Consider the following 12,860-nt stretch of genomic DNA (forward strand, 5'->3'; position numbering starts at 1 on the left):
GTCTAGGGGACTGATGACCTCAGATGTTAACTCCCATAGTGCTTAGTGCTTAGGGCCATTTGAATATTCATAATGGCTATGTGCTTAAACTGTCGTAATTACAGTGATTCCACTATCATGACCTACGGCTTAAGTCATTAGATTAATTAACATGTCCTGGTACTGAAAATTAGAACGTGTTAATGATTTGATACATGCCAGTTAGCGTGCGATTGAAACTACAACAACATTTGTACTAAAAAACTTGTAATACAGTGGAAAATATGGACTGACTTAACCACATTAGAAAGATTCAGGAAGCAAATAAAAAGATTTTACGTGAAAAATATTTTTTCAATTGGTTCTTAAATAGTGGTTTTAAATTAGCAAGACTTTTGATATCTGATTGAAGTGTATTCAGCACATTTTTGCTCTTGTAATAAACTCCTATACGCTCTACACTCTATATTTTTGAACTGCTGTGCAAGATACGTTTTGATCTCGTGGTATTGTAAGTACCACGTTTGGAGTCCACTCGTAATTCAATTTGCTCTCCTCTGAAGAGTGAAGATTTCTTTTGCCACGGCCCGATTAGCTCAATAAATGAAAATATGTGTCTTGAATGAATGGAAATATTATGAGTATGCTGTTCCATCGGCATCTTTAAAAAGGTAGCTGATGCCGTTACTTGCAAGGCAAATCATGCTGACTTCTAGACAGATCAAGAATATGGCTCGGAGAGTTTAGAGTTCTTTCGGCGTGCAAGACCACGAATTTGTAGTATTTTTTAATATTCAAATTTTAGACTTAGGTCTTCTTATACGTACTGAGTCCGTGGAACTATGCCAGGTGTCTCTCTTATGGGTTTTTCAGGCGCCTTTTCTCTGGTGTTTAGGCAGATACGTGCAATTTCATTTTTGCAACTTGTAGCTGGAGACAGACCGAACGCCGGCCGGGGTGGCCGAGCGGTACTAGACGCTACAGTCTGGAACCGCGCGACCGCTACGGTCGCAGGTTCGAATCCTGCGTCGGGCATGGCTGTGTGTGATGTCCTTAGGTTAGTTAAGTTTAAGTAGTTCTAAGTTCTAGGGGACTGATGACCTCAGAAGTTAACTCCCATAGCGCTCACAGCCATTTGAACCATTTTTGAACAGACCGGACAAATAATACTCATCACGTCTTTCATACGGAAAGCGTCGGTTTGTTTCCCAGCAGAAACAAAATTATTTTTCAATCGGAATTTTACGCGTCCATTCGTCAGAGCGGTCCCAAATTGGTCAAGTGTGTTAGTCGTTTCTGCCTATATGTATTAACAGAAACAGTACAACACGTAGAATAAACAGTACCCCAGAGTGACTGGGCAGCGCTTCTGCATGGAGGAGCAGTCAGCGCGGGCCAGGGCGGTGTCGCCGCTGCTAGAGTACTGGTAATTCCTCGTGTTTTACTGCCCCTGTATATCAATAAAGCGAACATCGCACTAGACGTATTAGGAACCGCTCTACCAAATAAAAAATTGCGGTTCAGAAGTCATTTTGTTTGTAGTGGGAAACAAACCGACGCTTTCCGTCAACGCTGGGCGTTGCCTGAAAGACGAGATGAGTATTATTTGTTTGGGCTGACTCCAGTTACACGTTGCAAAAACGAAATTGCAAATACCTGCCAAAACATTAGGGATAATGTGCATGATGGCCCTTAGGATAGACACCCCGTATATGCAAAAAAAAAAAATTCTTTTTTTTTTAAGCTTGAAGCAAGTTCATTGCAACTAAACCATTTTTGGACATTCATGAAAAAGTTGTTTGTACATATCACTATATTGCTGTCTGCTGTATTTTCAACAAATTGGGGCGCATTGTGTGCAACGAAGGAAATTATTCGCACAGTTATTGCACAAAATGGGAGACTATTTATTAAAATAGGAAACAACATGGGACTGTGCACAGAGCTTCACTGTACTCCCGTGCTTACTGTATGTCACTATGATGAAGTTAGTGTTCCATCTGCACCCTTAAATGACATCTTCTATTTTCGTTCTGTTAGGCGTGCCTCAGTCCACATCCTGACTCTTTCAGTAAAAATGAAAAGCCTATTCTGCTCAGGAGAACAGCATGATCCACGCATTAAAAACCGTTGGACGGAAAGATTTGAACACATGCCGTTTTAATGTTTAGTGATCCAGGAGTAAGATCAGTGAAGGAGAATGTTGTAGTATCTTGACAGAGCAGGCGCTCACCTCGTCGACCTGCGCCTGTGTCTGCTGGAGCCTCTTCTGCGCGGCTATCTGCTGCGGGGTCCTGGGCCCGCCCACGATGGCGCCATCCTCCCCTGGCGTCAGGCCGGCACCTCCTGGCGCTGCGGGCGCTCCCTCGGCAGACCTGCAACACGAAGCACCCCGTACCTGTCAGCGGCCTTCCGAGGAGCGAGGGAGACGCTATTTGCTTGCTTCTGGATCTCGTGGACGAACAGAGCGAGCTATGTTTCCCTGAATGCTGCTTATTCCTGCAAGGAAGTAAGCGGGCGTGTATGCCTCCCACCCTGAAAAGCTTGTAAGGGTGTGTTGCAATGTACGTTGAGCTGCGAAATAATTGTTAAGAACAAAATTTGATACGTTGCGCTGTTAATTAGAATTGAAGTCAGCCAGTCAGGCCGTTGCGCTCGCAGAATCGAGCGGTCCGGCACAGACGGTGTCGCCAAACGTGTCCTTCGTTTGGTTTCCTAAAACGAAACATGACAGCGATTAAAAAACTGGACATGGAACGGTAGTATGGATCGAACCTGAGCCTAAGGTCAGCAGTCTCGTGCGCTATCATCTACGCCAGGCATGAGCAACCCTTGGTGACCCGCGGGCCTGATTCACATACGTCCATAAGCTCGAAGGCCGCTTCGTCAGCTGACGTGACAGCAACGCTTCTAAAGTCGAAATCATTGCGCCCGTGACAATGTTTGCGGGATACCACGCGGATATGAATCGTACCCATATACCTACGGTCCGCGCTAGCAAAATTATGCCTCAAAACACGCGTATCTGAGATATCATCATTTTAAGTTCATCCCATTTTCAGAGGTTTATATTCATTTATGCGTTTCTTTACTTAGGATGTTTTACAATAGCTGTCTTAGAAATTTCCGTTGCACAGTTCTCCAACGCCGTTAGTAAAAAAGCGATGTTCACGATATCTAAATAAATTAAACATATGAAGCTAGGTTGCTGGGCATCTCGAAATGTCACCATGAAAAAATAAATGCCTATAAAGGCAGTTGGTTGCAGCTAATTCATTACAAATTGCCTTCAGTTTCAACAAGTGCAGTGGCCTAATATATCCACAATGGATAAGGATTGCCGGGCTGACCGAGCGGTTCTAGGCGCTACAGTCTGGAAACGCGCACCGCTACGGTTGCAGGTTCGAATCCTGCCTCGGGCATGGATGTGTGTGACGTCCTTAGGTTACTTAGGTTTAAGTAGCTCTAAGTTCTAGGGGACTGATGACCTCAGAAGTTAAGTCCCATAGTGCTCAGTGCCATTTGAACCATTTTTTGGATAAGGATTATCTACTAATCTTAATGCAAGAAAGAATAGAAAAACAAAATAAGGCAATGAGACAGGTAATCCCAATCGATAAGGAGTTAGGAGTACCTTTGCGAATTTTTGTCCCAGACAGGTCATTAGGGTGTCTAAAATTTAGTGTGTTAATATCCACGAGAATTTTTTAAATATTTGTCCATAAATACTTTTGGTGACTGATCGCATACGCATGGATTGTTTCTGTAACACTAAATAAATTAAGTCAACATTTCTTCTTCCATTTAAAAAAGTTTTAATGTCTAAATCGCTTGAAGTCTGCATATATAGGCTGTATTGCACAGTAGTCAAACTAGAATAATGCGAACAAGAGAAGGGCAAATATCCGAAAATTCGTCACAGAGGAGTACAATGTGAGCGCCTGTCTCTCTCTCTCTCTGTGTGTCTCTCTGTCTCTCTCTCTCTCTCTCCCACGAATTTCTTCCACGTGCCGGATTGAAATCGATCGCTGGCCAGACCCAGTCATTGGGCTGCCGGTTGCCCATCCATGATGAGAACAACTGACACTAATTGTATCACGCGGGACGTTTGAATTAGCGGGCGCAACGGCCTGATTGGCTAACTTCAGTGCTAATTAACTTGGAAACGGCGCAGCATACCGAATTTTTTTCTTAACAACTATCTCTCAGTACAATCTACCCTGTAACATCCTTACAAGATTTTCGGACTGTTTATTATCTCTACATTGGAAGCCGTTTTATTTATCCATGCAACACCCTGCAAGCAGGTTACGAGTAGGTGACGTGCTTCTTATGTGGCCTAATGGAGGTGATCGAACTGCCCCGTATGGGACTACAGGTATTTATGTAAACGTCGCACTGGCTCAAATGTGCTAACTTGTATACAAATCATATCACAGACAGTATGAGCAATTCTAGTATCTGTGCATGTAGGAAGATCTTTCATGGCTGAGAGTCTAAATGGCTGAAGTCCTGCCACCGAGAAGATCATGTGACTGGACTGCCATGTCCGATCCATCGAGCATCAAACCTGTTCGAGATGACTTCGCAGTATGGTGGTTGGCGGCTGAGAACCACCATATTAAGCCATCGACGCTTCATAACACCAAAGGCAGTGTCCTGCAGTGCAATGCAGTCACCGTACGTCTCGTCTGTAAAGCGTCGTGGCAGAACGACCACTCCCACGAGGCCGCAGCCAGCAATCACTGCCTACACACGCGGGCTGAACCGGTACTGGCGATTCATGGCCACCATCCCACAGGGATTCAGCGTACCCGACATATAGTAGGAAAATAAGTGGTTAGTCCATTAAATGTACTGGCACTTTAAAGGAAATAGACTCAGCCATGGGAACCTTGCGTTTCTGGAAATATATCCACTGCAACTCATTTGTTCTTTATCCATTCAGGGATCGAACTCCACAATTTGCATCCATGGATCCAAATCATCCTGTGTAACTGTAGAAGTTCATTCAAATTTCATCGGAACCAAACAGAACTTAGTGGAAATTTAATAAAATGGAAATCTAGTTCGACAATTCTTACAGAAGGACGGGAAACTCCTGCTACAGTACACTCTTCTGAAATAGCGCTAATGTGACAGCCGAGTTTAAAGTTCCTATCCACCAGGAAATTCACCATGCCAATGTCCATACTACACTATGATTAAACAACATACCTTCCGGGTGTTCAATATCTATGCTGTACTACGAAAAGATAATTTCGCATGGCGTTTTCATCCGCTGTAAAATATGCAGTACTTTTAAGAGATCAAACTTTCTCGTTTCAATAACGTTTAAATGGTAATAACGGTCCGAATGCAAACGTAGAGCGCTTGTTTCAGCAACAGATTCGATCAAAACGTGCATTGACAGAAATAAGAAGCTCTACACAATGAACGCCTTTATCGAATGCCACCAAACTTATACTCCAGTATTTACATGGCTGTGGGATATTTTGATTAAAATTTAATCGTTATGTGCGTTTATTTTCAGTAAAGAAAAAAGCAGTATCTGCAGATGGAGTATGTTGAGAGTACATGATGACTGCTGGATGTGTCTAATGTTACTGAAACTTTTCAGATGAAGATTGCAGCACAGTATGCGCAGAGGCTGTGCACATACAGCTTATCACCATATTCCAGACTGTGAGAAAAATTGAATCATTAGCAAAACGAAGGTAAGAGCATCATACTGACAGATCACACAGACAGTTGATTGTCGTGCAACATAATGCGTGTTGACGAGATAGACTCAGAAGAACATTGTGGCAATAGAGAAGGCTCGACACCTTCTAGCTGGATTACACCACGGAAAGATAACAACTGCAGTAGTGGCGTAACCACACTTTTATAAGGGGCGATCAAAAAGTTACTGTCTGAGGGCGTTGCTGCAGCGTACATGCAGCACAGCGTGACGCATATAAGCAACAACATGTAGGCTAGGGATATCCCTCCAAAACCCAGGCGATCTTTGTAGGCAAAACCACCCCTTCCTCCCGCCTCCTTGATTTCTATCTCACCGTCTATGGCCGTCCTATCGCCCTCACTCCCACCCTTAAGTACCTTGGCGTCACCCTCGACCGTCGCCTCTCCTGGACTCCCCATCTCCAGACAATCCAAGCCAAGGCACGTTCCCGCGTCCGTCTCCTCAAGCTCCTTTCCGGCCGTACGTGGAGTCTGGACCCCTCCACAATCCTCCACACCTATAAATCCCTCATCCGCCCTATCCTTTGTTACGCCCATCCAGCCTGGATCTCCGCCCCCCTACCTTTTATGAATCCCTCCAAATCCTTGAACGCCATGCTCTCCGCCTTGCCTATCGCATCCGCCTCCCCTCCCCCACGCGGATCCTGTATGATCTCATCCCCTTCCCCCACCTCCTCCTTTTTCTTGAAAGGATACGGATTCTGTACACCTCCCGTAAACTTGATCCTCCTCACCCGCTCGTCTCCCCGATCCTCTCCCACCCCTGCCCGCTGCCGCGCCTGTATTCCCACGTCCCACCCGGTCTCCCTCTCTCCACCCTCCTTACTCTCTCCCAAGGTGGCTTCCGCCAGCTCCCCCTCCCTGATGATGTCCTCCTCCCCTCCATCTACCCCTCCTATCAACTTAGACCCTCCCCCCCCCACTTCCCGTGTCCTTTCCTTTAGGCACCCTCCCTCCCTCCCTTCCCTTCCCTTCTCTTTCCTCTCCCCCCTTCCTCCTCCCCACTTCCCCTGGGCTTCCCCTCCCCCTTCCTCCCTCCCCCTCTCTCCTCTGCCCATGGCATCTCTTCTCTCTTCTCTCCCCTCTCCCATTCCCCTCCTCCTCCTCCTCCTCCTCCTCCACTCTTGGCAGGTCCCTGGACTCGTACACGCTCAGTGGACTTTCGCGCGCCAGAGATCATCGCCATCTGTGTGTTGTGTGTGTGCCTCGATTTGTGTTTAGTGTTGTGTCACCGTCACGCCTCAACTGTTCACGTGTGCCTTCGCCGACATCCGTGTTCTGTGCGCCGTGTCCCCAAGTGTTACTGTTTTTTCGCGACCAGCGTGAACGGCTTCTTGTTTATTGTTTTTTGTATCTCCTTTTTTTGCCCGCCGTTTTTACTGTGTAGTCTGTATCACCTATGTGTCATGTTATTGTTCCACTTAAGGCTGAAGAGCAGCGTAATATGCTGCTGCCAGCCCGCCTGTCTCAGGTGATTAAAATTACAATAAAGGAAAAAAAGGGCTAGGGATTAGTGTGTCATTCGTGTCTTTCTGACATGTTTGCGGTAAACGCGGAAACGTGGACTATGGCCACGTCATTACGAATAGTGTCCAAACAGGACCAACGTGCTGTTATTCTTTTCTTGGCTGCCGAAGGACAAACACTGGGAGATATCCATCGGAGCGTGAAGAATGTGTATGGAGCAGCATGTCTGTCGAACTTCCCCGTTGTGGAAGGGTGCGCCAAGTTTCGTGATGGTCGCGGTGCGAGACAAGACGCCTGTCGATCTGGGAGGCCTCATCCACTGCGGACAAGTGGGGGGCATTCGAGCACCCGCCCTACACTACTGATCTCTGCCAATACAAATTTGTTTTACCAAACGGGTACCTTCAACCTGGTGCGTCGGTGTGATGATTGCACCAATACTCACAGAGACTTTGCCTAATCGACATACTGATTCTGGCTGTACGGCCTCCGAACGGAAATTTTTTGATACCCAAAGCGCCGTATTTTCAATAGCCAAAGCACCAACGCTGCTTCTTTATCCGTACCACCAACGGGACACGACAAATCGACTGACGCCGATCTCATCAGCATGATGTTGTCTATGCCATCAGCATGAGTAAGATATTGCTCATTCACGAACTGAGTATAGCAGATTTATGACATTTTAGCAAATACAGTTCGACCATAATCTACACGAAGGTGACAAAAGTCATGGGATATCTCGTAATAACATGTCGGACCTCCTTCTGCCTGGCGTAATGCAGTAACTCGACGTAACATGAACTCAACAAGTCGTTGGAAGTCCCCTTCAGATACATCGAGTCATGCTGCCCGTATATCCGTCCATAACTGCGAAAGTGTTGCCAGTGCAGGATGTTTTACACGAACTGACTTCTCAATTACGTCCCATAAATGTTCGAAGGGGGACATGTCGTGCGATCTGGGTTTGCAAATCATTCGCTCGAATTGTCCAAAATGTTCTTCAGATCCATCATGAACAATTGTGGCCCAGTAACATGACACAGCTGTTTGGGAACATGAAGTACATGAATGGTTGCAGATGGTCTCCAAGCAGACGAACGTAACAATTTCCAGTCAATGACCGGTTAATTACGACCACATGACCCAATCTGTTCCATTTAAACACAGCTTACACCATCTTGGAGCCACTACTAGATTGCACAGCGCCTTGTCAACAACTTGGGTCCATGGCTTCATGTGGTCTGTGCCACATTCGAACCCTGCCTTCAGCTCTTACCAACTGAAATCGGGATTCATCGGGCCAGGCCATGGTTTTCCAGACGTCTAGGGCGCAAACGATATGGCCCAGAGCCCAGGAGAGGCATTGTTGGCTAAGGCACTCGCGTCGGTCGTCTGCTGTCATACCCCATTAACGCCAAATTTCGCCGCACTGTCCAAACAGATACGCTCGTCTCGTCCCACAGTGATTTCTGCGATGATTTCACGCAGTGTTGCTTGTCTGTTAGCACTGTCAACTCCATACAAATGCCACTGCTCTCGGTCGTTAAGTGAAGGCCGTCGGCCACTGTGTTGTCCGTGGTGACAGGTAATGCCTGAAATTTAGTATTCTCGACACACTCTTGACACTGCGGATCTCGGAATACTTAATTCCTTAAGATTTCGGAAATGGAATATGCCATGCGTCTAACTCCATCTACCACTCCGCGTTGAAAGTCGGTTAATTCCCATCGTGCGGCCATAATCACGTAAGAAACCTTTTCACATCAATCATCTGAGCACAAATGACAGTCGTGGAGTACGGGACTTCGGCGCACTGTCTATAGGGATACTGGTCCTGAGCACAAATGACAGCCGGCCGCAGTGGCCGAGTGGTTCTAGGCGCTACAGTTTGGAACCGCGCGACCGCTACGGTCGCAGATTCGAATCCTGCCTCGGGCATGGATGTGTGTGATGTCCTTAGGTTAGTTAGGTTTAAGTAGTTCTAAGTTCTAGGGGACTGATGACCTCAGAAGTTAAGTCCCATAGTGCTCAGAGCCATTTGAACCCCATAAATGACAGCTCCACCAATGCGCTCCCCTTTTATACCTTGTGTTCGTAACACTACCGCCATCAGTATATGTGCATCTAGCTATCCAATGACTAGTCACCTTAGAGTACAAGACAAATCAACGTGCAAAAAATGGCTCTGAGCACCATGGGACTTAACAGCTGAGGTCATCAGTCCCCTATAACTTAGAGCTACTTAAACCTAATTAACCTAAGGACATCACACACATTCATGCCCGAGGCAGGATTCGAACCTGCGACCGTAGCGGTCGCGCGGTTCCAGACTGAAGCGCCTAGAACCGCTCGGCCACTCCGGCCGGCATCAACGTGCAAATGAAGACTGATTTATATCATGCAGCTGTCATTTTTTTTACTTGTTAGCGACTCTTCATTGGTCTTTTGCATATACACTTTATAGTGCTGAGAATATTATGTAAGATTATCTCCTTAATTGAACTAAGTTTACGGTCACTAAATAGTTAACCACTGTTGAAGCATATTTCGGAGCAGAGTCTTAGATGGCTAAACTACTCTTAACTGCAACGCAGGTGAATAAAATGGCAACTCGTTTATAAAATTAGACCTACACCCGAAATTGTTATGTAAATTTAGATATTTAATTTTCTTAGGAGGAAAATAATGGCATGAAGTTGGCCCTACTTTTTGCAGACGCTTCTGTTGTCTATAGGAAGGTTGCTACACCAGAATACTAAGGAAAGCCAGGTAGACACTTTTTCTCTAACGTTTCACTCTCTAACAGTGCGTAGGGAAAATGAACACTTAAATCTTTCTGTACGAGCTCTGATTTCTCTTCTTCTATTACGATGACCTTTTCTTCCTATGTAGGTTCAAATGGCTTTGAGCACTATGGGACTCAACATCTTAGGTCATAAGTCCCCTAGATCTTAGAACTACTTAAACCTAACTAACCTAAGGACATCACACACACCCATGCCCGAGGCAGGATTCGAACCTGCGACCGTAGCAGTCCCACGGTTCCGGACTGCAGCGCCAGAACCGCTAGACCACCGCGGCCGGCTCCTATGTAGGTTGGAGATGATAAAATACGTTTTCCCTTCTTTAGTGTTTTAGGGTTAAATTAACCGTAAGCTGCAGCGTGGCCTACGTGGAAAGCCATGTATGCGCCACGCTACAGCTTACGGTTAGTTTAATACTGGCAAATAAGCAACGCTTCTTCCCCAGGCTGTCAGCGTGAAGGGTTTCGGGATGGCCTTAGTCCCGGTTTTCTGTTGATGGACGTACGCGCATTTGCGAGTTATAAATTTTAAAAACCTTGATGAGAATGTTGGGGAATGTGCTTTTTCCGGCTTTTAAACAAATCGCTTCTATGGACTGACTGTAAACACCTCCTTATGCAAATATAGTTTGCGAAACCGGTCGTATCTTTGAATAATGACTTTTGACAGTCGCTGCGGTCTTTCTTATTCAACATATCTGAATTTTTTATGTTTACATTTATTGTAGCTAACTGATATACTTGCATTAAGTCATTACACGTCCGTTTTATCTGAACAAGCTGTGTTCTTGTCTTGGCTATGTGGATGCTGCTTTCTGGTCTTTTGTGTTGCCTTTCTCACAGGAGCTATTTCTTAGTCATTGCTTGCTATTAGTGTTTTCAGTAGTAAATTTTTCTCTACTGGTTCTTCCATTTTCCCCTGGTTTTAAATTATTTCTTTGGTTTATGCCTTTTTTATTTCTATTGATTTTAGTTCTGCCCTACTCTGTGCTCGTGTTGGGCGTTTTATCTGATTTTGTGTTATGTTTTTATTTCTATGAGCTTCTCTTTCCATATCTGGTCGCGATTTTATCGTTGTGACTTTGAATGTCTAAGCGCGCGTGCCTGCTAGTGGAAATTGCTTTTCCTATAGTTGAAGTTTACACTACTTTCTCGGCGTACGAGTAGGCCTTTCCATGGTCTCCCCTCTGCTTGATATATATATTTATATGTTTATTAGTGTTGTTCACACTTTCTATGTGCGACTTGTGATGCTATATCTCTGCAACTATGGCGGATAATGATGAGCGCACACCTTTAGATATTTTGCATTCACTTCTTGACCACGCTTAGCTATGACTGGGCTCTTACGTGTTTTGGACGTTGCTGTTCGCTCCGTATTTAGCGTAAGTGCATTCTGGCCGTTATCGATTACTCGTATTTTTTTTGTATTTCGCTATATGTTTTTTTTTTCTTTAGGTTTACTGTCTACTGGGAGTGATGTGTCATTCTCTTTCCCGATAATTTTACCGCTGGAGCAATTTACTTTTAAATCGGCGGAGCCGCATCTCCCCCTGATAGTAGTTATCCACCACAGATTATGAGGGACTCAAGGCCCTGTGTCATTATACATGTATTAAATACTTTATCAGGCATCCATTCTCAACGTTAAAATGTCTTTAAATAGACCACTTTACGTTACTTATTTGGAGAACGGTCCCTTAGGGTACTAAAACTTGTACTATTGCAGCCGCGTTTACCTCAAGGTGTAGATTATATACACGGACACGTCTTCAACCGAGCACTATGGTACTACCTGTTACCTTCCTAGATTATGGATCTGAGTGGAAGAAGTTAGCCTTGTTACAAGGTCGCGTCACAATCTGGGCACAAGTTGCTGTTGGAGTGTTTCCATGACCAACCAGCGGCTTACAAACACAAGATTTGGGAGTCCATTGTGAACGCAATGCCTGTTTACTTCTTATGCGGTACTCACGGAACTTGTGAACAGTTGTCAGCGCTAGACATGAGTGAGACGGAAGCAAATCGTCATTACTCTTCCGTAACTGCGACAGAACTGACTCATAGGGCTGACTGAACGAGCCTCCACGCCTGGCCCAAACTTCCACTGCCGCTAATGTTTCCATCTATAATTATTGAATACTACTATAGGAGGTTTAGCAACGGGGGAACGTATTCGGTGGACGACCGTGCTTAGCCTGCGACAAGGGATATATGAACTGAAATAAATGAATTGAAACTCAGTGACTGGATCAACACGGATAAAATCAATGAAAGTAATGAATATTCCCTGGCAGATTAAAACTTTTGTCAGTCCAAGACTCGACCTCGGATCTACTGCTTATCATGACAAATCGCCTTAAGCATTTACAAACCAATTTTTATTTGAGTGGACATATTAATTATATGGAAGGTTTAGAGTAATTTAAAGTTTTCGAATGATACCATTTCATGCAACTGCTCCTTTATTTATTTCATCTCCACTGATGCATTCGTTTCACTTCATTGTGTTTATTTAACTTCATAAAATTGAATTCTTTGTTACACAGATACAATATTTTTTCTGAAATTCTCTTTACTAATCTTGAGGCCTACTTTTGTACGACAAAGTTGTGAGGGTTTGACAGAGTTTGTACATCTTCATATATTTCACATTATCAAAGAAATCGCTGCCTAATAACACATTTATGCACACTTACTGTGAGCATGTTGCTGATTTCTATGTAGGGTAGATACTCTAATCTCATCCCCTCATCATCGCGTTCCATCTTCCGCAAAATACAAATCATCCACTTATTCAGTCTAAATGTTGTGCAAGCACGTTCCGCCACATTCCCTGTGTCACTATCACCCTTTTCTCCTT

The 12,860-nt window shown here is 44.8% G+C and overlaps 1 protein-coding gene across 1 annotated transcript in view; it reads right to left on the bottom strand.

Annotated features, from left to right (window-relative positions):
• Positions 1 to 12,860, bottom strand: part of LOC126183771 (vesicle-associated membrane protein 2) — a 188,052-nt gene that overhangs the window by 47,186 nt on the left and 128,006 nt on the right. The window contains exon 2 of the mRNA XM_049926004.1: positions 2,213 to 2,354. Coding sequence (XP_049781961.1) covers positions 2,213 to 2,354 — 142 coding nt within the window. The remainder of the gene's footprint in view (positions 1 to 2,212; positions 2,355 to 12,860) is intronic.

This window comes from Schistocerca cancellata, chromosome 4 (genome assembly GCF_023864275.1).
Source record: "Schistocerca cancellata isolate TAMUIC-IGC-003103 chromosome 4, iqSchCanc2.1, whole genome shotgun sequence".
NCBI classification, from domain to species: Eukaryota; Metazoa; Arthropoda; class Insecta; order Orthoptera; family Acrididae; genus Schistocerca; species Schistocerca cancellata.